Source organism: Parasteatoda tepidariorum, chromosome 7 (genome assembly GCF_043381705.1).
Source record: "Parasteatoda tepidariorum isolate YZ-2023 chromosome 7, CAS_Ptep_4.0, whole genome shotgun sequence".
Lineage (NCBI taxonomy): Eukaryota > Metazoa > Arthropoda > Arachnida > Araneae > Theridiidae > Parasteatoda > Parasteatoda tepidariorum.
In genome coordinates, this window is record NC_092210.1 from 20,470,269 (window position 1) to 20,493,924 (window position 23,656).

At 29.5% G+C, this 23,656-nt stretch overlaps 1 protein-coding gene across 1 annotated transcript in view; it reads left to right on the forward strand.

Moving 5' to 3' along the window:
* LOC107442013 (regulator of G-protein signaling 7-binding protein A-like) overlaps positions 1–23,656 on the forward strand; it is a 163,939-nt gene that overhangs the window by 137,275 nt on the left and 3,008 nt on the right. Inside the window, exons 4-6 of the mRNA XM_071183148.1 lie at positions 17,812–17,948; positions 19,663–19,765; positions 22,246–22,310. Coding sequence (XP_071039249.1) covers positions 17,812–17,948; positions 19,663–19,765; positions 22,246–22,310 — 305 coding nt within the window. The remainder of the gene's footprint in view (positions 1–17,811; positions 17,949–19,662; positions 19,766–22,245; positions 22,311–23,656) is intronic.

Here is a 23,656-nt window from a genome sequence, read left to right on the forward strand (position 1 = left end):
AACGAATATCATATATCTTGAATTGTAATTGTACATTAAATTTTTATTATGAAAAGCTAAAAGCGTATAACGTTAAATACCTGTTAACATAAATTTATTACTTAAAAAACGGGTGCTAGCTTTAGAATATTTCATCTTATTTTCCTTAGTCATAAAATGCTATCTTCAATATTTAACTGAAATATGTTTAAAATATTGTTATTTGATTACCAGCTATGGAAAGCCAATATCAAAGCAGCTAAAATATTTATACAATGTGATTTTAGGATTGGAAATTAAAGCTCAGAGAAAAATAACAAATGGCAGCTTAGTTTCGCTCACCATCCCCAAAAAATTATACACCCTAATTTAACTAGTACGCAAAACGAAAAAGGTTAGTCTTCTTTGATAATGTGATAATGCTGATTTATAGGCAGTTTTAGCATTTGAAAAGTAATTTTTTAATTATGACGAATTGAGTATCCTAACTAATGCATAATTATTGCATGCATTATAAATATAAAATTACAAAAGTTTGGTTGATCGCTTTTATTCATATATCTTTGCAGTGAATATGTGACACTGTTTTCATATTTTTATCATTTATTAAAAAAAAATGACCTAATTACTAATTTTTTGTTTGCAACATCAAAGAATAAATAAAGGAACCAAAGTTACTATAAGCAATTGACTACTTTTGTCAATAATAAATTGCATTTTTTTGTTTCAATTCCATTGATCCGTATCATTGAAACTTATTTTTTAATAGCTTATTAGGAAAAAATTACACCTGTTTCTGAATTTGGCGATTCATTCATCAGTTTGGTTGCCTGATTCATTATGATAATAATAATTATTATTATTATTAAAATGAGTGTTATCTGAACTTTTTTGGCTCTTATGTTTCTCAGTTAATTATTTATGATAATTATTCATGTACTTTCCATTAAGTAAAATATTTCTCTTTCCATCTGAACATTTTAGTTATATGCTGCCATCTAGGAGCTGAAAAAGACAATATAGAATGAATTTTCAATGATTATTTTAGATATAAATATAGATCATATTATTTTTTCATTATATGGAATCATAGCGACTTAAACTTTCATTAGAATATAAAACTTTATGGATAATAGAAAAATGATTAAGTTTTATAAAAATCTGAATTTTTTATTAGAACCATGTATATAATTGACAATTTGAGTATTTTAAAAACATTTTAAACTAGTTTTGATGCAATTCAATTTCGCTTAGGATGAATAATTTTAGTAGCGAAAAGCTATTTTTTTCTTTCGGTTTCTGCATTATGCCTTAAATTAGGTTTTCGATTTTTTTTTCTAAATGTAACAAAATTCAAATTTTGACTTGGTAAAAAGGAGTGGTTGGTAGTTGAATCTATGAATAGCAGAATAAAACCACGATTTCACATATTGAGTTTACTTACATAAGGAGTTTAAGTAATAAGTTTTTATTTTGCGTTTTACATAACAAGTTTCAAATATGTTCCAAATAAATTCATTTAGAATAAAAATTTTATTGAGAGAAAATTATAAGCAACAGAAAGTTTGTGACTTATTGCAGTGGATAGTTTCTTGTTTTAGTTAAGATAATATGAAGTTTAATTGTTTTGTGACTATATCATAATATTCTGAAAAAGAGACGAAAGTTTTCCACCTCTTTTTTTTAATTTTTATAGTGCATGAAAATTTCAAAGTACCGTCTCACACAAAATCACTAAATTTTTCTATGGATTGTTAATATTATAATTTTCATTTTATCTTTTTAATAACTATCAACATTATAGGATAACATATCAATTACATTATCTTAGAGTTTAATTATAATTTTAATCCGAACTTACAGAATTCAACAAATAATTTAAAATTTATCTAATAATTAATTAAACTGAATAGTTAAATATTAAAATATGCATATGTTTTAAATTATTATTAGATTAGTTTGCACAAATTTAATTAAATTTAATAATTTGAAGAAAAAAACGAAATGTTTTTTAAGCTTGTATTCGTAAAGATTCATAGCTCCTAACGTTTTTCTCTTAAGGCAAATCGAATTGATATTTTTACACGGAAAAAATTTTCTGGTAAATTTACTGTTCTATATGGCATTAACATTTCTGAAAAAAAAAAACATAATTCTGGCTAAAAGAACGATAATATGTGGTACTTAAACAATTCATATAGTAACAGTTTTCCGGAAATTTTGGTTTTCAAAATTATACTTAAAAATACAAGACTGAAAATTAAACTCAAACTAATAAAGGGTTTTTATGCCATGCTCTAAGATATTATGCCCATTTACTATTTGCCTAATTTGCTTTTTTTATCACATATTAGAAAATCACATTTTACAGTTAATTTTACTATAGCCATTACTAAAGAACTGGGGCCAAAATTGCCCAGCGATTGGGTGTTCCCATAAAACCAGAAACATTGTAGATTTTTTTACCTTCTAATACTTCTCAGTTCATTACTCTTTTTTAAAAGTAAAACAAATATATTTTTTTTAAATCAATTTTTGAACATTTTTTTTTCTTAAAGAACAAATTTCATGAAACATCCCTTGAATTTTATGAAACATCATTCAACACTGCTTTGATTAAAAAACACTTACTTAATTTATTAAAACGTTTGGAGTTTTGTTCTTTAAGCAGTTTATTCTAAGCAAACCATTAATCAAATTAATTTTGACATAATTTACTTGCTTAGTACATTACTTACACTTACATTACTTAGTACATTACTTAGTACAAAACTTAAAACTGTGGTTAGAATTCAAACTAGGGTTATGGAAGATCGATTAATATTCTGATTTTGGACATATATTTCGTGTTCTTTAAGTCGAAGCTTATGACTACGTCCAATAAACGCAAGAAGCCGTAGAGGCTCAGGGGATTGAGCTCTCACCTCCCATTAAAGTGACCCGGGTTTTAAAACCAGATTCAGCACCTAGCTCGCACCGACTACAGTGCTGACGTAAAATATCCCCAGTGGTAGACGGATCATAGTTTAGAGTCCCCTTGCCTTCAGGTTAAAGTAGTTTCAAGGTTTCATCTTAATGTAACCTCAGTTTATCAGGGTAATCCTTAATTTTTTTAATCCTCGATAGTCTTCAATTTTTCAGTCAAGGCAAATTTCTCTCCGACAATTGATACAGGAGTTCTCTTTTCTCCTGGATTGGGTTCAAAATTACAAGGCTAACGGAGTTGAACATTGGTAAATTCAAAACTGGGTCGGCTATTCAACGATGGCGTTAAAATAAAATAAACGCCAGACCACTTTGTCACGAAATTCGATAAAAGCCCCAGCAATTGATATCAGTAATAGCGTCTTTTTAGCGTCTTTTTGGTGAAATCTAGTTTGTTTCCAGGGTAGAAAACGACTTTAAATTCAAATTTATCCAATATTCTTAACAATTTGGAGACTGATAGTTTGGATAGCAAGATAAAATAATTAAAATTTAAAAGTTCGAATCAGAGAATTTCGTGGATTGCGTGATTAATTTTCTATCGGTGGAATCAATAAATATATAAGAAAAACCATGGTTTACAATAACAGCTGTGAAGAAAAGGAGCTCTTCATTGCGGAGATGATTATTTGAACAAATGTTCGAAGCATGGCAAGTTAGTGCGTGTAAGGCAGCTATCTTTTGGTTTGGGAAATGGTTTTAATGTATGGATGATTACAAGGGGGAAAGAAGCCACAAACGATTTCTGATAAACAGAAGTGAGAAATTTAACTCAACTACGGGTAAAAAGAACAACTAAAAAAGTTAAATACATATTCTTCTCTTGTTCAAACGTGAATTGTATGTTAGGATCTTATAGAGTTCATAATTTGGGAACATGATTAATGTCAGTATTGCCCTTCAACAATAATCGACAAATCTACTATTAAAATTGAACTTTTATGAATTAAAGAATTTCACTTCAAAATAGTGCATAGTTCATATATACATTGAATAGTGAAAATAGTTTAGACTTTCGACTCAGAATTTATATTAAACATATTTTCCATTTTTTTTCTTATTATTTTGTAAGTTAGGTCAAAATAAGTGAAAAATATGTTATATTTAGTATTTTAATAATTTATGGCTATGAAATAAATATGGAACACTGGTGTCGTCTTTTGCTGCGTTCAAGATAAAACCTTCCAAACGCCGCTCACTTCCAAACATAAATTTTTCAAATTTGCCCTTATTTGCAGCTATTTATATGCAGGAGAAACAATTATTCATCGATGAATTCATCATTCCAAATTTGAATTTTCAAAATCATTATTGATAAATTTTTGAATATTAATGAAAAAAACAACAACTTATTTTTGGTTCTTATATTTTAGTACAAATATAATTCCGATAATCTAACAGTAACTATTAGAATGTTTTTTATAATTGAAAATACCAAAATGTATTTTTGCTTTAAAAAGCAAAAGAAAAATAACTATATAAAAGGCACAAAGTGTGACACCTCCGTTGAAGGGTTAAGAAGGGACTGAGAGGATAGCCATCAATCATTTGCTATAATTTACCATTTAGAGTGAATTTAAAATGCTCTAAGCAGAAGGGAGTAACATTATTAAGTGCAAATTTATCCTCGGATTAAACTATAAGCTGAATATGCTTAATATGCCTAGCTGAGTTTCTGATTTTTTTTTTTTTTAATTTCTTACTCTTTTTTCAACTCAGGGAAAGTACTAGTTCTTTAAAAGCAACAGCTTAATTAGATAGCTAATTTGTGCTTAGAATTAAATTTTTCTTAACAAAAATGAAACACAATTAGCTCTAATTTGGAGCGAATTTTAACAAAATATTGTTTTTTTTACATAAATTATCAAAGCTTTTTTTATTAAAAATGTATAGTTCAGGAATAAATAAACATTTCAAAATACACAATTAAGCTACTTCAAGTAAATGAAAAAAAATATTAGTGATGATCATATTTAACGTTTCATTGCGTAATTTCTTTTAAAAAAATGATTAACGACTCCATTAACTGTGTAAGCATATTTAAATTAGTTTTTCTCAAACAAATGTATGCATCATTAAGTAAAATGAAAAGAGTATTTTGTTTCATGACTGTGAATTAATTTAATTCGAAATTAAAAATGTTTTTCATCATTAAACATGTTTTCCAATCATGATTTTTTTTGTAATTTATTATTATAAGAAGGGATTTATTATTATTATAGAAATTTATTTCTTTATTAATATTTTTTATAATTATAGGAATTTAAAAACAATATTTCTGCAACGTTTGTAAAATATTAAGCAAATTTAGAAAAATTAATTCATTCTTTGGAAAAATGTCACAATTTTTACTCACATTAATAATTAAAAATAATTCTAGATCATATTAAGAAAATTCTTTCGACACGTGGCTGTATAATTTTTTGTAGAGACATTTTCAAAATTCATTCAGGTATTATTTACGGAGAATGTTTTTCTCAATCGAATTTATTCAAAAACAATTATAGATTCAATGATTAGGATTTGTATTAATCAAGAGTTAAGGTAAGTGGGAAACACTGCTCTAGAGTCTCGAAAGTAAAGGGTAAAAGAGATTTAACGCTGAAGCCAAAGTTTGTTTCTAACCTGCCACATTTTCTCCAGTTATGCGTAAAAGGAATAAAAACAATTTGATATTTTTTCTAATACTTAATCAATTTTATGTCTTGTATCAAAATAAATCATTGAACACTGTCTTAATTTGTAGGTTAAACAGAAAGCACATTCTTCGCGTGTTTTTGAGTGCAACTAAAACGATCATCGCTTTAATTCAATTCAGCTAAATTGAAAATTCATTTGATGTAAACTACCACCTAAAGTTTATTAATTTTTTCATCTAATGGGAACGAATTTCCATCCCGGTTTTGAGGTGGAGTAGTTGGTTAAGTAACAAATATTGTTACTTTGTATTCTTTTGTGAGTAGTTGAAACGATCATCACCTATGTTAATTGAAAATTCTCTTGATGGAAACTACCAATTAAAATTTATTATTTATTTTATGAAGATAAATTTCTACCCTAGGCAATTGGATGGATGGGCACTCTCTTCCAGGGCTGAAAGTCCATATATATCAAGACGGAAAAGAGTAAGACTGGACAGCAAATAAATTTCAGCTTCTTTTTCGGGAATAATAAAATAATCATAACTACCAATTTTTTTTTTATCTGATACAATTTATACGTTCAACTGCTTTTTCCCTGGGAAGAAATTAATAGCAGTGGATTGTTTATTGCTAAGAATAGATTTACTCCTCCCGAAAATTATCTATTATAGGAATAGTTCTACTACTAGAGTTTTCTCTTTTCCGTCTCACTTTCAGGCCTGCTCTTTATTCTTCTATGTGAGTAGCTGGAACGGAAATCGTCTTTTTCTCAATTCCGATAAGTTGAAAATCCATTTGATGGAAACTACTAGTGAAAGTTTATTATTTATTTTATGAAGGTTAACTTTCACATGAGTGTCGGGACAGTTGGATGGAGGGAATTTCTTTGCTTGCTTCTAAAACGATCTATGTCCTACGACTTAACCAGCTATGTTAAAAAAATCAATTCACGGAAACTATCAGTAATATATTATTGCTTTTTATGTAGGCAAATTTCCACCCTAAGTGGATGGTGGAGTGGTTGGATGGATCGACCTTGCCTTCCTCTGTAATCAGCTAACACGTTTGGAACACTCCTTAGTTCAATTCGGAAAAATTGAAAATTCATTTGATGGAAACTACCACTATAATTTTACTATGTTTTTTTATCGAGCAAATTTCGTACCCTGAGTTGGAGACGGCATTGGCCGGTTAGATAGACTTGAATAAATTGGACGTCATCACGCTTTTCAACTGTGTTCAAGAGTAATAGTAAACAGTGCGCATGCGTCGTCATTGCATGCGTTGCTATGGCGACCGCTGCTGCTTGATAATTTATTTTTAGAATTCTTTTTTTCACTTTTAATTTTGCTATGCATTAAGTTGGTGAGTTTATTTTCGAGACCAGAGAGTTCCCGTAAATACCTCTTGAGTTGNTTGCTAAGAATAGATTTACTGCTCCCGAAAATTATCTATTATAGGAATAGTTCTACTACTAGTGTTTTCTCTTTTCCGTCTCACTTTCAGGCCTGCTCTTTATTCTTCTATGTGAGTAGCTGGAACGGAAATCGTCTTTTTCTCAATTCCGATAAGTTGAAAATCCATTTGATCGTCTTTCGGAGATAAAAAATTTTTTTCAAATTTTTATTTTTGAACTTTATGTTTTTTTTCTTTTATATAATTAACTGAACATATGGATAGGATTTTATTTCTTTTTTAAGTACTAAATACATAGCTGCCAACTCTTCCGGTTTTTCCGGAAGATTTTATTTTTATATTTAAAGTGCTAGCAAAATTCATGCTATATCACTAAACTTTTTGAATTATAATAATAATTTTAAATCAGTTTGACCACCACTGCATATATATAATTACAGCAAATATCTAAAAGCATACTATACCTTACGACAGCGAATTTCAACCTAATTAAAATATAAATATATTATTGAGGATGATAGTTTTTTGGTAATTGTTTTACTGCCACTTGGAAAATCCATTCTCGAAAAGAGTGAATGTTGGCAGGTATGTAAATATCATCGTTTTTGTCTTTTTTTAGGAAAGTAAATTACCAACTTTGTTGGTTGATGAGGCGGTTGGAGGGATGTAGTATTTTTTTCTTTTGCTTGGATCTGTGAGTTTCTGAAAAAATCATAATCACCATTTAATTTAATTAAATTGAAAGTTTATTTTTTAATCAAGATAAATTTCCATCCTGAGAGGAAGATGGTGAACTGAGTTAGATGGATAGACATTCTTTACCTCAATCTGTGAGCAGCTGAAACAATCATCGCCTCAGCTCTGTTTAGAAAAATTGAAAATTTATTTGATAGAAACTACCGCGAAAAGCTTATAATATTTTATGAAAGAAAATTCCTGCTGTGGGTCAGAGGTTTGGTGGCTGTTTGGATATATAGACATTCTTCTGTGAGGAGCGGAAACGATCATCACCACAGTTGATTTCAGATAAATTGAAAATTCATTTAATGAAAACTAGTAAAATTCTTTTATTTTTTTATGCAAATAATTTTTCACTATGGTTGGTTAGCCGGATTATGATGTCGTAATTGTTAGTATGTCGGATTAATGAAATATTATCTGATTGCTTCTGTGAAATATTGAAATGACTATCACTTCTTTTCAATTTAGATAAATTGGAAATTCTTTTGATGGAAACTTAGAGTAAAAGCTAGTTTTCTTTTAAAATTAAGATATATTTTTTCCATCCTGAGTGATAGGCGCGGTGGTGTGTAGGATGGATGGAATCAGATAAATTAAAAAATTATCAGATTGAAAGTACAAATTTTTTTTTTATATTTTAGTTACGGTAAATTTCCAGCTCCGGGGTGATTAAATGGATGGACTTTACGTCCTTGTTCTTCGGAGCAGCTGAAACGATCATCATCTCTGTCCAATTCAGACAACTGAATATTCATTCGATGAAAATTACAAGTAAAAGTTAATGAAAAAAACAGTTATTATTTCTAATGAAGGTCAAATTCCATCCTGAGTGAAGTCTCCATCCATCCTGAGTCTGTGAGCAGCAGAAACGATCATTACCTGTTTTCATTTCAGATAAATGTAAAATTCACTTGATGGAGACAACCTCTTTATTATTTTTTAATGAAGGCAAATTTCCTTTCTTGTTCTGAGGTGAAGTGGTCGGTTGGATGGATGGAATCAGATAAAAAAAATTTCATTAAAAAGAAACTACCAGTAGAAAATTATTATAACTTTACCTATAAAAGTAAATTTAGACACTGGATGGGTAGTTACCAGAAAACAAGCCATAGTGACATCACTTCTATCCACCAAGCCAACTACTCATCCAAGCCATCTTTAAATTTTTTCATAAAGACATTATTCCAGGTGCCCACGGACATCATCTCAGATGAAGGAGTGAAGTGTCCGCTTCGCGAACAGGGACTCCGTACACGAACTCAGTCCATGGCTGAAAGCCCTTATATAGCAAGACGGAAAACATTTTATTATATCCGAGAAAAATAAAATATCAGTAACTATCAAGATTTCTTTAAGATTTTAACATATATATAAATCTGCTTCTTGTCCAAGATAAAATAGATATTGTTGAATTGTTTAAAAGAAGAATAAGTAAACTCCTCCCGAAAACTAGCAATAACTGAAATGGTTTTACTACCAGCCTATTCTCTTTTCCGTCTCGCTTTCACCCCTGACTCAGTCTAAGTTTAAAGTCTAAGTGGATGGATAGCGAGGCGGCCAAAGCGTTGGAGTTTCTTTTCTTGCTTCTGTGAGCAGCGATCATTATCTGTGTTAATTGAAAATTCATTTGATAGAAACTACCAGAAAAATTTTAGTATTCTTTTGTTAAGGTAAATTTCCATCCTGGATAGCTGGCAAAACGATTCGATAAATAAGCTTTCTCTTTTCTGTTACCAGCTGAAATGATCATGCCCCCTGTTTAATTCAGATAAATTGAATGTTCATTTAATGACCACTAAAATATTATTATTTTTTTATGATAATAAAATTATATTTTGGGGGATTGGTTGAGCAGTTGGATAAACGTATTATTCTCTTCTTTTTTCTGTCAGATACTGAAACGATCGTCACCATTTTTTCATTTAGATAAATTGAAAATTCACATAATGAAAACTACCAGTAGTAGTTTATTAATTTTTTTTAATTAAGGTGTATTTTCTTTCATCCTGTGGAACCTCCCATAGCTTTTTCATAAAGACAATACACCAGCCGGCTTCGGGCACTACTACATATGAAGGAGTGGAGTGCCCGCTTCGCGGACAGGGACTCTGGAATCTATTTCAGGCTGAGTCTAAGTCCTGTGTGGAAGACAAAGTAGTCGTTAGGGTGAATGAACTCAGATAAATTGAAAATTCATTGAATGGAGACTACAACAAAAGGTTTATTTTTTTGTTATCAAGGTAAATTTTAAACTTGAATAGCTGGTTGGCGCGGCTCTTAAATGGATGAATTCTCTGCTTGTTTCTGAGCGCAGCTTGAAAAAACATAGCTTAAAATATTTTCATTTTATCTTAAAGAATTCAGATAAAATGAAACTACCAGTAAAAAAAAATGAAGATAAATTTTTATCCTGGATGGCTGGCGGGGAGGTTGGATAGATAAACTCTCCTTGCTCTATTCTGTGAGCAGCTGAAACTATCCTCCCCTCTGTTCAAATTAGATAGATTGAAAATTCATTTGATGGAAACTGACAGTGAAAGTTTATCATAATTTATATATGAAGATAAATTTTCACCCTAGATGAGTGTCCCGACAGTTGGTTGGTTGGTCTTTCTTTGCTTGCTTTTGTGAGCAGCTGAAACAATCAACACCTATTTTAATTGAAAATTCATTTGCTGGAAACCATCAGTAAAAGTTTATTATTCATTTTATGAAAGTAAATTTCCATCCTGTATATTGTGTCGGGAGGTAAAACGATTGAACTTTATGTGCTGATTTTTGTGAGCTACTTAATCGCCAGCGTTCATTTCAGATAAATTGAAAATCCATTTGAAAGAAACTACCAGTAATTGCTTATTTTTTTTATTAAGGTAAATTTCTATCCTAGATGGGTAGCAGGGTGGTTGGATAGACAGACCCTCTCTACTTTTCTCTGTGAGCAGCTGCAACGATCATCGCCTTTGTTCAATTCGTATAAATTGAAAATTTATTTCATGGAAACTATAAAAAAATGTTAATGTAAAATTTTATTAAAATTTTTTTATGAAGGTAAATTTCCATATTGGTTGAGTGACTAGGCAGTTGGGTGAATGGACTCTTTTTGTTTACCTCTATTTGTTTCAGGGCTAACCGGTCTGTGTAGGGGTTAGGGAAATGCACTTGCATTAGAAAGGTTCTGGGTTCGAAACCCGGGCAAGGCATGAATGTTGTCTTTCCTTCTCGGTACTATCTTTCCTTACAGTGGGAGCAACGTTGGCCCACCTAATATGGTGCCCCTGAAAGAGTGGCCAACAAATCAGCCTTTCAGGTGCCTGTATGATCTAGGTCATTATCCAGGTGGGCATTGGAAAAAAAATCTCCTTCAGATAAATTGAAAATTCTTTTGATAAAAACTACCAGCAAACATTTAATATTTTCTTTATGAAGGTAAAATTACATCCAGTGTGGATAGTGAAGCAGTAAAACGAATGTACTTTCAGTGCTGTCTTCTGTGTGGTACTGAAACGATCATCGCTACTGTTCACTTCAGATAAATTGAAAATTCATTTGAATGAAACTATACCAATGAAATTTTATTATATTCTTTATGAAGGTAAATTTCGACCTTGGGGCGGTTGGTTTATTGTAATTGCTAACGATCATAGCCTTTGTTGAAGTGATATAAATTGAAAATTAATTTAATGAAAACTACCACTGAAATTTTAGTATTTTTCTTTATGAAGGTAAATTTATAACCTAGTTGCCTGGTGGGATATTTGGAGGGATGGATCCTCTTTCCTTGTTCTTGTGAGCTGCTTAACCCATTTTATCCCGACTTTTTATATTGAAGTGGTGCAAAAAGTGGTTTTATGAAAAAAGTGGTATAATATGTTATTCAACTAAATGGCTAATATCAACTATTTGTTACCATTCCGGTTCGAAATGTCCCCGCACCTCATAGTTATACATCTAGTGATAGAAATTTAAATCTCTAATAAATTATGGTGAAAGGGAAACTTTTAATTCTCCTTGATAAAAGACAAAATTGAAACAACTGTCCTACCACAATATATGTTTTTGAAAAATGAAACTGTCCTATAAATATGACGCTGGACACTAACTGGTTAAGCGATCATCGTGTGTTCATTTCAGATAAATTGAAAATTCTTTTGAGGGAAACTACCAGTAACTGTTTATTATTATTTTTATTTAGGTAAATTTATATCCTAGCGTGGTTGTGGGATAGATGAACTCCCTCTGCTCCTCTCTGTGAGCAGTTTCAACGTTCATCGCCTTTGTTAAATTCAAATAAAAAAAAAGTTCATTTGAAGGAAACTATCCGAGAAAGAAAGAAAGTCTGAAGTAAAAGCTTATTCAAACTTTTTAAGGTAAATTTTCAACCTGGGTGAGTGACGGAGTAGTTGGTTGGATGAACTTTATTTTACTCGGATTTGTTTAATTCAGAGAATCTGAAAATTCATTTAATGAAACTACCAGTAAAATTTTATTATTTTCATTATGAAATTAGATCTTGCTCTTCGGAGGGAAGGCGGGGTGGTTAGGGGGTTGCTGGAAACTATCTCTATTCCTGTTGAGATAAGTTGAAAATTCATTTGATGAAAATAGCTAGTACCTAGTTTAATATTTTCTGTACGAATATGAAGTTACACCTTGGGCTGCTGTTGGAGCGGTTAATGGATGTACGTGCGTTGCTTGTTTTATCTGAATTGAACAGAAGCAAGCACAGAAAGTTAGATAACTACCCTAGTGTTTTAATTTTACTTGGCCCCTCTGAACATCGACGACCTGTTGTTGGTGAGATACCTGCCTGCCGAAGTGGGCACCAGCTCTCTTAATCTGACAGTTGCCCTAGGGCAACTGGTACTTTTGGCATAGATAACCTCTAATCATCCAGGGTGGGAACTTACTTTTATAAAATAAATAATAAAATTTACTGGTAGTTTTTTTCCCCCATTAAATGATTCAATTACAGAAGTGAGGATCGTTTCAGCTGCTTTACTATCATTGCCTCTGTTAAATATTTATTTATTTTATGAAGGTAAATTTCGACCTTGGGAAGTTTGCCGGATGATCTGCTTGATGGACTTGTTTTGCCTTCTTCTGAGAGCAGGCTGAAATAAGATTTCATAGCCTTAATTGAAGTCATATAAATTGAAAATTCATTTAATGAAAACTACCACTGAAATTTTATTATTTTTTATGAAGGTAAATTTCTACCTTGAGTAGTTGAATGGATGAACTCTCTTTACTTCTCTGTAAGCAGTTACAATGATCATCGCCTTTGTTCTATTCAGATATATTGAAAATTTTTTTGATGGAAACTACCAAAAAAAAAAGCTTATGCAAAAGCTTATTATAATTTCTTTTATGAAGGGTGAGTGGCTAGGCTATTGGATGGGCGGAATTTTTTTCCTGATTTTTGCTTGCCTCTGCTCAGTTCAAATTAATTGATAATACGTTTGAGTGAAACTGCCAATAAAATTTTAACATTTACTTTAATTTGTTCAAAAAGAAAAATTCATTTGTGACAGAACGTGCCAGTAATATTTAATTATTTTCCTGAAATTAAATTTCTACCTTGGGGTGCTGGTGGTGTGCTTGGATAAATAAATGTTCTTCTCTTGCTTCTGTGAGCAACTAAAACAATCATCACCTGGTAAAAGCACCTTATAATGGTTGGATCAAATACTTGTGAAATAAAGAAAAAAAAAGCCTTGTTCACCAACTGAAATGTATTCTTATTCCTCCTTTCTTTTTTTTTTTTTGAATCAGTGCTTGGAAATTTTTATTAAAGGACTTGATAGAAGCGAAAACTATACGAAATATTTTACATGTGATACAACTTATTGAATAAAATCATTACCATTAACTAAACGTATTACCATTATTAATACTGTATAGAGATTTAAATCATAAACATTTAATTAATAAATCTGTGTGTAATTATTAGCACAGTACTTTTATTTTTATAAAATATTGTTTAAAGTTCCCAAGAATAATATTTTAGCTGTAAGTGTAAAAGAAATTTGTAATAACGCAGTCGTACTTTGAAATAAAATAATTTAACTTGTTAATTATTAATGAAAATAATAATATTTTAATATGATTTTTTTCTTTTTTAATGGTAAATGAGAAACAATCCTAACTCTTTTGCATTGAATACAAGTTTTTTTTGTGTACAAATTTATCTTTAATATTTAGTTAAGCCGAAACAACAATAAGAAAAACTTTTAAACTTTCTTGTATGAAATAAAATTATATTCCTTGATTCTTCTACTTTTTATACATTAATCATACAGAATATCTTATTCATAATTAAAGAGTTTGAAAGCTTTTGATGAATCAAATTTTTTGCTTTGATCCTCCAATAAAAATGTGAATCTCAATCAGATTTTTTCAAAACATTTCAAAAACAAGCATAGTATTTCATATATTTATTTTATTTAGTTAAGGAAATTTTTGATCCGCCATATTTCTTTCATTCAACTATTTCTTTTGTTTCAACTATTAAAACAATATATAATTAAGAAGTCGAAAATTCGTATTCTGTATAAATTTGAAAATAGATTGAAAAAAAATATGTATGCATCTTTGAAAATCTAAAATGAAATTAGAAGATGAAAAAAAAATTAACTTCTAAGCATTTGAGGTCGTGATTTTCTGAAATTTGTTGTTTTAATACTTTTTCTTTTCGCTAAATATTGATTCGTTATCTGCGACTAACTTCGTGGAACTTTTTGTATCAGGAATATTAATTTTATATGTAAAATGAAAAAACTAAGTTTATCGACGCTTGAAGTAGGGAAAAAAGTAAAATATATATAAATGCAAATTTCCGTCTTGATTAGGAGAATTACATATTACGTTGCTCATGTTGTTATAAGTTTTTCGATAAAGCTTGCATTTCTTTTTCAAAAAAATGTAAAATTACTTTTCTGGGCAGAAAGATAAGATGGGTAAAAAGCTTACGTTGATACTTTATTAATTAAATAAACTTTTTAATTTGAATTAAAAAAAGTAATCTTTGTTGTAAACTCATATTAAACTCTTCTAAAGACTGTGTTTTTTAAATGTTAACTTTTTTATTTCTTCTAAAAAAAATACCTTTAATCTTTACCTCTAAAAAATTTTACCTTCCTTGCGATCTTTGAAAAAGGTTTTTAAAAAAGCTCAAGAAGGTAAATTATGTAATTTTGAATTTGATTTGTACAGATTATTTTATGATTATTTTTTATAGCAATGGTTTTACTTACATATGAATGCAAGTACTGATAAAGTGTATCCATTATTTTGTAGTAGTTTAGAAAAAAAAAATAAAGTGTTCGTTGATTTAACGAAAGGATTGCTCTTCTTTTTCTTTTTAAGCTTCTTTTTTAAAAAAAATTTCTTGAATTTATACTCTGAAAACTTATTTTCAGTTCGATAAAAGAAGCAGCGAATTATTTAATTTTGAAATTTTGAAAGCCCTTAGTTCCTGAATTTTTAATTCTTAATATCGAGAAAAAATATTCCTGCTAATCGAAAAACCTTTTTTTTTCTTCATTTTTTTCCCTTTTTTTTCAAAATTGCAAGCTAAAAAATGAATGCTTTTTATTGCTTCTGAATCTTGCATTCTTAATGGTAAACAAATATTGTCGGTAATAATCAGCAATACCCAACTAAAATATGCTTTTAATACATTATAATTTTGCTTTCTATGACTAACTAAAGGGATTTAACGCGTATTACATCTCGGAAAAAAGCGATTAGCTTACAACTTTAGTTTGTTACTTAATTTTAATAATCAGAAATTTAGTATATTACTTAATTTTAAGAATCAGAAATAATCCCACTGATTATATATTCAATTGATTTACGTCTTTTTCCTTTTATAATCCTTATAAAGCTGTAAAATAATAAAAGAAAATGTCATGCTTCATAAAATCAAGATTATTTTGCTGCTTTCAGTTTCATGATCTATAATAGCGATGGATAAATTATTAGAAAAAAGAAGCCGATATTATTTTGACAGTCAAGAAATTTTAAATAAAGATAAACAAACATTTTTTGACAGTAAACGGATAATTACTAGAGAAAAACTGCAATTAAGGCAAAAAAAATATTAATTGGATTATTTTAGCAGCTAAAAAACCTGATTATTATTATAAAATATTGATTCTTTCCTTTTTTTTATTTTTTTGGGTTATTATATAAGTTCTCACTTTAAAACAATTTAGTTACTGAAAGTAGAAGAAGATTGTGTTGAAACTAAGAAACGAAAATAGTGAAGACAGGTTGAATAATGAATAAAAGTAAATGCAAGCACGTTTTCTCAAATGCAATGGTTACAAAATACACTGGTTATCATAAATTAAGGAAAANTGTGAATTTTCCTTAATTTATGATAACCAGTGTAAATAGTATGAAGCATCAAAAAGTATAATAGTCTAAATGGTCAAAACATTTTTATTTAAAATAATGATAAAATTTATTTTTATCACGTTTAAAAAACTTGATCAATAACGTTTAAATTGTAATGAGTTCATTCTTCATGTTGTATAATACACAAAGATTGTAAGTCTTATTAAATTAATAAATCAAATTGCATAGTTATAACTGCACTAGAAAAAACGTTTTTTTCCCCTCAAAATTGAGCAAAATTGTGTTTAAATAGATCAGAAACAAATAATATTCGAATTTGAAAACCCAATGTCTTCAAAATTGAAACAGATTACACTCATTTTTGCTTAAAATACGTGTGTGAAATGCGTGTGAGAGATGTTCGTTGGTTGTCGGCAGGATTCGAGCCATGGACCTCTGTGCTTGTAGTAATGTGCTCTAACCACCACATCTGTTCACTTCTATCCAGAGTGAGTTAGAAAGTTTTTTATAGTGACCATCCCAATGGCACATGATGGCATACTAATTTTAATGGTATAATTGAAATTAGTATGCCATCATGTGTCATTGGAAGTGTCATTGCGCACAATTTCGGATATAAGTTTCCAATACCGGAGAGTACACTCCAATCTAGGTAGAGTAATGAAACTTTGACCACCGTAATGGCTCATCATGACACACTAATTTCAGATCTGAATGTTGTAAAAGGTTGCAACTTAGGATATAGGCTTATATTCCAAGAAAGTACACCCCAATCTAGGGAGAATTAGTAGGCTTTGTATAGTGACCACCGCAATGACTCACCATTGCATACTAATTTCAAATTTCAATGCTATAAAGGGTTGCAACACGGGATATAGGTTTGCAATCGAAGAAAGTGCACCCTGATCTAGAGAGAGTTATGAAGCTTTGTATAATGACTACCGCAAAGACACATCATGGCATACTAATTTCAAATTCCAATGGTATAATGGGTTACAATTTAGGAAATCGGGGAGAGTACACCCAATCAAGATAGAGTTAGGAAGCTTTGTGGTGGAAGGGAACACCACAATGACGCATCATGGTATACTAATTTCAAATTTTAGTTGCATAAGGAGATTGCAATTTAGAAAGTAGGTTTCCAATCCAGGGAGAGTATGGTTACCACCGCAATGACACATCGTAGCATACTAATTTCAAATTTCGATGATATAAAAAGTTCCAAAATAAGGTTCCAAAAGCGCAGTAGGGAGATCGGTAATTTTAATATCACTTTTTGCTTATTTCGCTAAATCTCAAACACTTATAAGCAAATGGAATGTAAATCATGATGTGCGATAACGGCTGTCATTATATAATGCTTCCTTACTCTCTTTGGACTGGTTTGAATCCTGCCGGCAGCCAATGAGTATCTTTCTCCAGCATTTCACTCATGTATTTTGTTGAAAAATTAGCATGCATACTGTTTAAGTTTTGAAGACATGGAGTTTTCAAATGTGACTATCGGAGCTAGTTTGACTCATTTTGGCTCGATTCTGAGACAGAATTTTCTACAATGTATTAAGAACGTTTTTCTTCTTTTATTTTTATAACTTTTTCCTCATATCTGGAATCGGTAAATAATTTGATCTATGACATGATTATGGTGCTCACACACGTGTATGTACGGTTTATTGTTATTTTTCAGTGACGTCGCTGAAGGCATACCAGTGGACAGTCAGCATCTGGTGAATTTAGTCTGCTGCACTCAACTTCTTCTACGAGAAATTCACAAATGCAGATTGCTTGTGGTTGCTCATCCAATGGACATGACAAATTTTTATGGTATCATATCAACCCTTCATTAATTTATTATGTTTCCAAAAAAAAGAAGATGTTTTTAAACTAAAAATATAAGAAACAAATACACTAGAGAATTTTTTCTCTCATGTGACAGATGGTTTTAGATAATTAAAATGCATGAGAGGGCAACAGGTCTTAGACAGTTTTGTATCGTTGCTTTAAAATATGCAATTGGTTTCTCTCTCCAAGCTACTGTGTTTTTTAATAATTATATTTTTACTCTATGTTTTGTTAATTTATAAAAGTTTAAAAACGTTATACAAAACATGCTCCTATAAATGATGAGGTAAACTTCTTGGGGAGTTAGAGCACATCTTCAGGATAAATTCGGCGTAGGAAACCATGCCTGGAAATGTCGCCACAAGCCACTAAGAGCGCTTGCTGAAAAAAACAATCGAAAGGAAATTAATAACACTATTAATCAAAAAGGCTTTTTCCTTTGTCTGGTTTTAATTTTCTCCTTAGTCGACAAAATAAAAAGAAATTAAACAGCCATTTTTGAATCTTAATTATTATTTTGTATTTGAATAGAAAGGGTTTTAATGTCCAAATATAATGATATTTTAAACGGAAAATTTTATAAAATATTTAATTTGCGTGTAAAAAAAACTATTAAAAATAACTGGAGCACTAGTAGAATTGAGTGTCAATAGGCAATATAGTAATAACTCCCACTATTTCCAAAAATTAAAAGTTTTCACGATGTACAGAATATCCACAAAAAAGCACAATTTCAATTTACGGATATTCACAAAAAATTTCACAAACCTAATTCTCTCGCGAGAAAGAAATTTAATGCTGACACATAAAATACTCTCAAAAATGTTTGAAAAACGTAACGTATCAGTATTTTATTTCAAGCCCTTTCGTCTGCCGGGAGGCGTCGCATATGCAATTAAATTGATAAATACTGATAGAAATTTATTCATCAGTTTAAATATCAGCAAATTTCACTAACGGAAAAAAATGAAGGAAACATCATTTTTATTTTAAAGTTATAATTTTTTTAGTGCATATTCCTCTGATTTGTGGAGATGATGTTTATGACCAAATTAAGACTAACATTTTTTCTTTGAAATGTAAAAAAAAAAAAAATTACTACATTGTAAAAAAATTTGAATTAAACTACGGTAAAATCCATTTTTACCGAAGAATAAAATATGATATCTCACAATTTTCACAGCACTAATTATCGTACAATCACTTTATCACTCTAATCACATGTAAATGTGATCACATGTAATATCTGTAAAAATTACGGTATAATAATTTACAGTGAAAAAATGGCTTTCACGAATGTTGAATTCAAAGTGCCAGTACTTGATGTAATCTAGAATTTTTTACACTGTATAACTTCCTTATAAACTATATTCACAAATAACTAAACAATCCTCATAGTACTATAAAAATATATCAGTCTAATAAAATATTGAACGTTTTAAATTTTTTTGGTTTCTAAAGATTTTATATGTATATTTTAAAGATAAGTTATAATGTTTTAAATGGTTTCAGAAAAAAAATATTATTTTCATTTTCTTTTTAAATTTATAATCCTTTCTGCTGAAAAATGTTTAAATTAAATACATTATGGAGAGAATTACTAAATACTTCCTTATCAACACAGCGTTCGTTTTTTATTTATTTGGATCATAAACAATCTTAGTTTTCAAGAATTATATTTTTTAATATCTTGTAGAAAGAAGGCCACGCTCTTCTGGGGTAGCAGTGTTGGACAAACTGATTTTATGGAGAGCCCCCTTACATGATTATCATCAGGAAGAACTTGTATGTATACAAAGGTAATGGATTTAATGGTTGGTTCAGTTAATCATCCTATATCGTATAATTCAATAAATCTACCTTTAAATACGTTTTACCATAAACTTAAATTTTCTATTTGCAGCTCATTTAAAATTATCTTTTATTCATTATAGTTTCTTGTATAGTTTTAAATTTGTATATTTTTTTATTATTTCCGGAAATATAATTGCAGCCGTAATTTGTTTTTGAATCGAGTTCGTAAGAGACCTTATTTCATGAATCAAATTTCACGTGAAAAATTATTATCACGAATCAAATTTCACGTGAAAAATTATTATATTCTGTTATATGTATACTTTGAGGAAAGTCCGTAGGACATATTCCAACAATGCTAAAACTGATCTTTTTCGATGTACCTTTCCTCAGCATCTAAGCAAGATATTGCTTCAGTTTTTTTTCACAGAATATTTACCTTTACATGGTTACACTATGATAACTGTTAATACATATCTTTGACAAAAAACATTTTTAAAAATTATAAACTGAGAACTTTTAACTTTTTTAAAAATTTCATCAAAAATCGTTTTCAATTCAAAAAGTACTCTTATTAACGCTAAAATTATCACATGATGCAACTAATATAATCTCAAAATCCCGAGGAAATTTCAAAATGATATGAGTAGTTTCTTAGAAAAGGTACATCAAAAAAGGATAGTTTTAGCATTATTTTTAAATGCTCTACAGATTCCCCTTAATACATACCATACGTAATGATATATTGCCCGGAATGTAATGATACATTACCTATAATGAATACATTGCCCGGGATAATAAAAAATGCGGATACATTACATATTAGAAAGTTTAGCTCTAAAACAGTTCCTTTGAAGAAATATGAGTAGACGATTGGAACTGATGGGTAAATAAGTGTATTTTTACTATTGTGTAGTATATTTAGTGTTGTATTTATTAGAATATTTCATAGATCTAATTTAAATGACAAATATTTCTCAATTCAATTGTTTCGGATCAAGTAATGATTGCTATATAATTATAATTTGGTAGTGATATATTTTTTATCATCATATTATATATCGTATTACAAAAATTATCAGTAACCTTAATATTTTAGTAAAAACAATAAGAGTTCTTTTTGGAGCTTTTTTTGCAATCCGTGTCAATAGAAAAGCTTCCCCGTTCGAGGCTTAACCATCTCCAATATAATCTACATTTATATGGCAGATCGTATACTTAAATGCTTCATATATTATCATATAGCATTTAACTTGATAATGTTCGTTGCAGATTTTAAAACTGCTTTTTGTTATAAGTAAATCTTATTAACTGCTAATCCTATTAACTGATCAATTTTATGTCTCCAAAGGTCCAGTACTAATATTTAAAAACTTTCATAACCGATTTGATTTTTGAACATTTATTGCCCAATTTCGAAATCATTGCGAACTAAATTAATTCTAATACTGTGATTACTGTAGATAACTGTGATTTTTTTTATCTAAATTTTATTTATTTATTTAATTACTGTTTTCCATAGCCACATATGCATGCATAGCCTCCGGGTCTGTCATAACTTGTATTAGGTATTTTGACTTGTATGCAGTATTGTATTTGGTAATTTAACTCGCATTTCGGAAATTTAAACTTTGAATACTTTCCAATAAACAAGTTTCTACAATTTCTAAACTTCATTTATGCTATGGATTTATTTCCAAAAAAAGTTATTAATAATAATTTACGAAATCTGTCTATCTAAATGTATCTCTTGACACTGACCTGAGGAAATGAGTCGCGGTCTGACAAGGTTATTTTTCATGGCCGATGGTCAGGGCTTCCTTGTTCCTGACGTTGGAAACATGAATTCTAACATGTATGTAGACATTCTGGACAATAAAGCTCATCCATTTTTTTGGAAACATTTCAAGGAAGGAATTTCCATAACTGCACAATTGGGTCAGCAATGGATTTACAAAATATCTAATAAACTAGAGCCTATATCTACATAAATTAGAGTCTGTATTTAAATAAATCAAAGCCTATATCTAAATAAATTAGAGACTATATCTAAATAAATTAGATTCCATATATAAATAAATTACGTTGTCAGCAAATCATCCATTCCTTCAGTGATGGACAATTGTAAGCCAATTCCTATATCCACCTACCAAGAATTGAAAGAAAGTATTCCTAGACTTATGGTGATTGTCATCAATACAAAAGGGAAAACAACATTATAGTAATATATAGATCAGGAATCACCGAGTAAGTAGCACTTAGTACACGGATTCTTTTGACCAGATGAACCATGTAAAAAAAAATTTTTATTAATTTTTGTGTTCATCTCTAATACAAGATGGTTTGTTTTGACCTTTTAGTAAATATTAAACGTCAAATAACGAAACATAATTAAGTTGAAATACTTTCAGAAACTAATGCTTTATTAATTGTTTCATAACTAATTCTTTTAACTAAGAATCATTTATATTTTGTTGTTTTTCAGGGACATGGAAACAATAAATACAATGCTAAATGAAATGTTAGATTTTATGCCACAAGAAGCAGGAGGTAATTTCTTTTCTTTGTTTCTATACACTGGCATTATTTTATTTCGATATTTTGGGAGTTTTTAATCTATCTTATTAGCTATAGCTGTTTCAATCTAGTGCACTTGCTAGTACACTTTATAAAATGAAGTCCTAAACATATGCATAACATAAACATAAACATAGTGCTACTTGGAAACTTGAAACAACTAATTCGTGGAGTTTTCCTATACCGAAAATTTTAAATAACTGTGTTTGGAGACACAACAGTTTTTAGTTTTTCATTCTAACATTAACTCGTAAAATGTATATAAACAACAGAAACGGGTGAAAAATTGAAAAAAAAAGAATAATTAGCCAATATTTGTTTTTAAAATCTATTTAATATCTGCTTTGAAGAATATTAATGAAGTGCTTGCATGTGACGCATCATTCTAACATGTACCTCTAAAATGTTATTCACTGATAGAAATTTCTCAGAAAAAGGTTCAAACTACAACTAGCAGATTTATTTAATAGTTATTTTACTGTAATCAAACAAAACAGTCAAATAACCATAAATAAAATGGTATTCATACTGTTATAACTATGAGAAAAAACCATTTATTAACGGCTTTCATATCATACAGTTAAACAACCTGAACTTTTTCTCACAATCTGTACCAACCACTTAGTTCCTTGCAGATGGGTACATATTATAGTCGAAAGGACAAATCTGTCCATATCATTACCGACAGAACAGGGGTTCAATTCCCAGCGTTGACATCACAATATTTCCTCTATTTTCTTCAAGACATGAAGAGTTTTTAGTCTCCTGCTTTTCACATGTGTGACTAGGTGCTGTAAGAATGCGTTAGTCCCCTTCATAGATGGCTGCAACATAGAACTGCAAACTATCTCCAATATCCAGTTAAATTTCTTTTACAGTTTTAATACCATTCTAGTTGTAAATTATCAAAAACCCGCATAGTTTGATATTCACGGTTATGTAATTATACTAGTAGTGAACGATAACCTTAAAGGTAAAAAAAAATGTTCTTTACCATAAAATTTACGATTAATTAGATGAACAGACTGTTGCCTGTTATTTTACTACAATTTTAGAAAGAAAATTCTAACAATGTTGAGCCAGTGTAACTTAATAACACGATTAAATTATATATATATATATATGGGTCATTCTCACGAAAACTGTCATTTTTCAGTTCATAAAATTCCAAAAAAGTAAAGTGAATAAAAAGCTCTGAAACTTTTTATATTAATAGAAATATGTAATGGCATTATAAAGAAAGTATATATCCTATAAATTATACTTAATATTTAAATTAATTAATTTTTTAAATAATTAATTTATAATTAATTAATTTA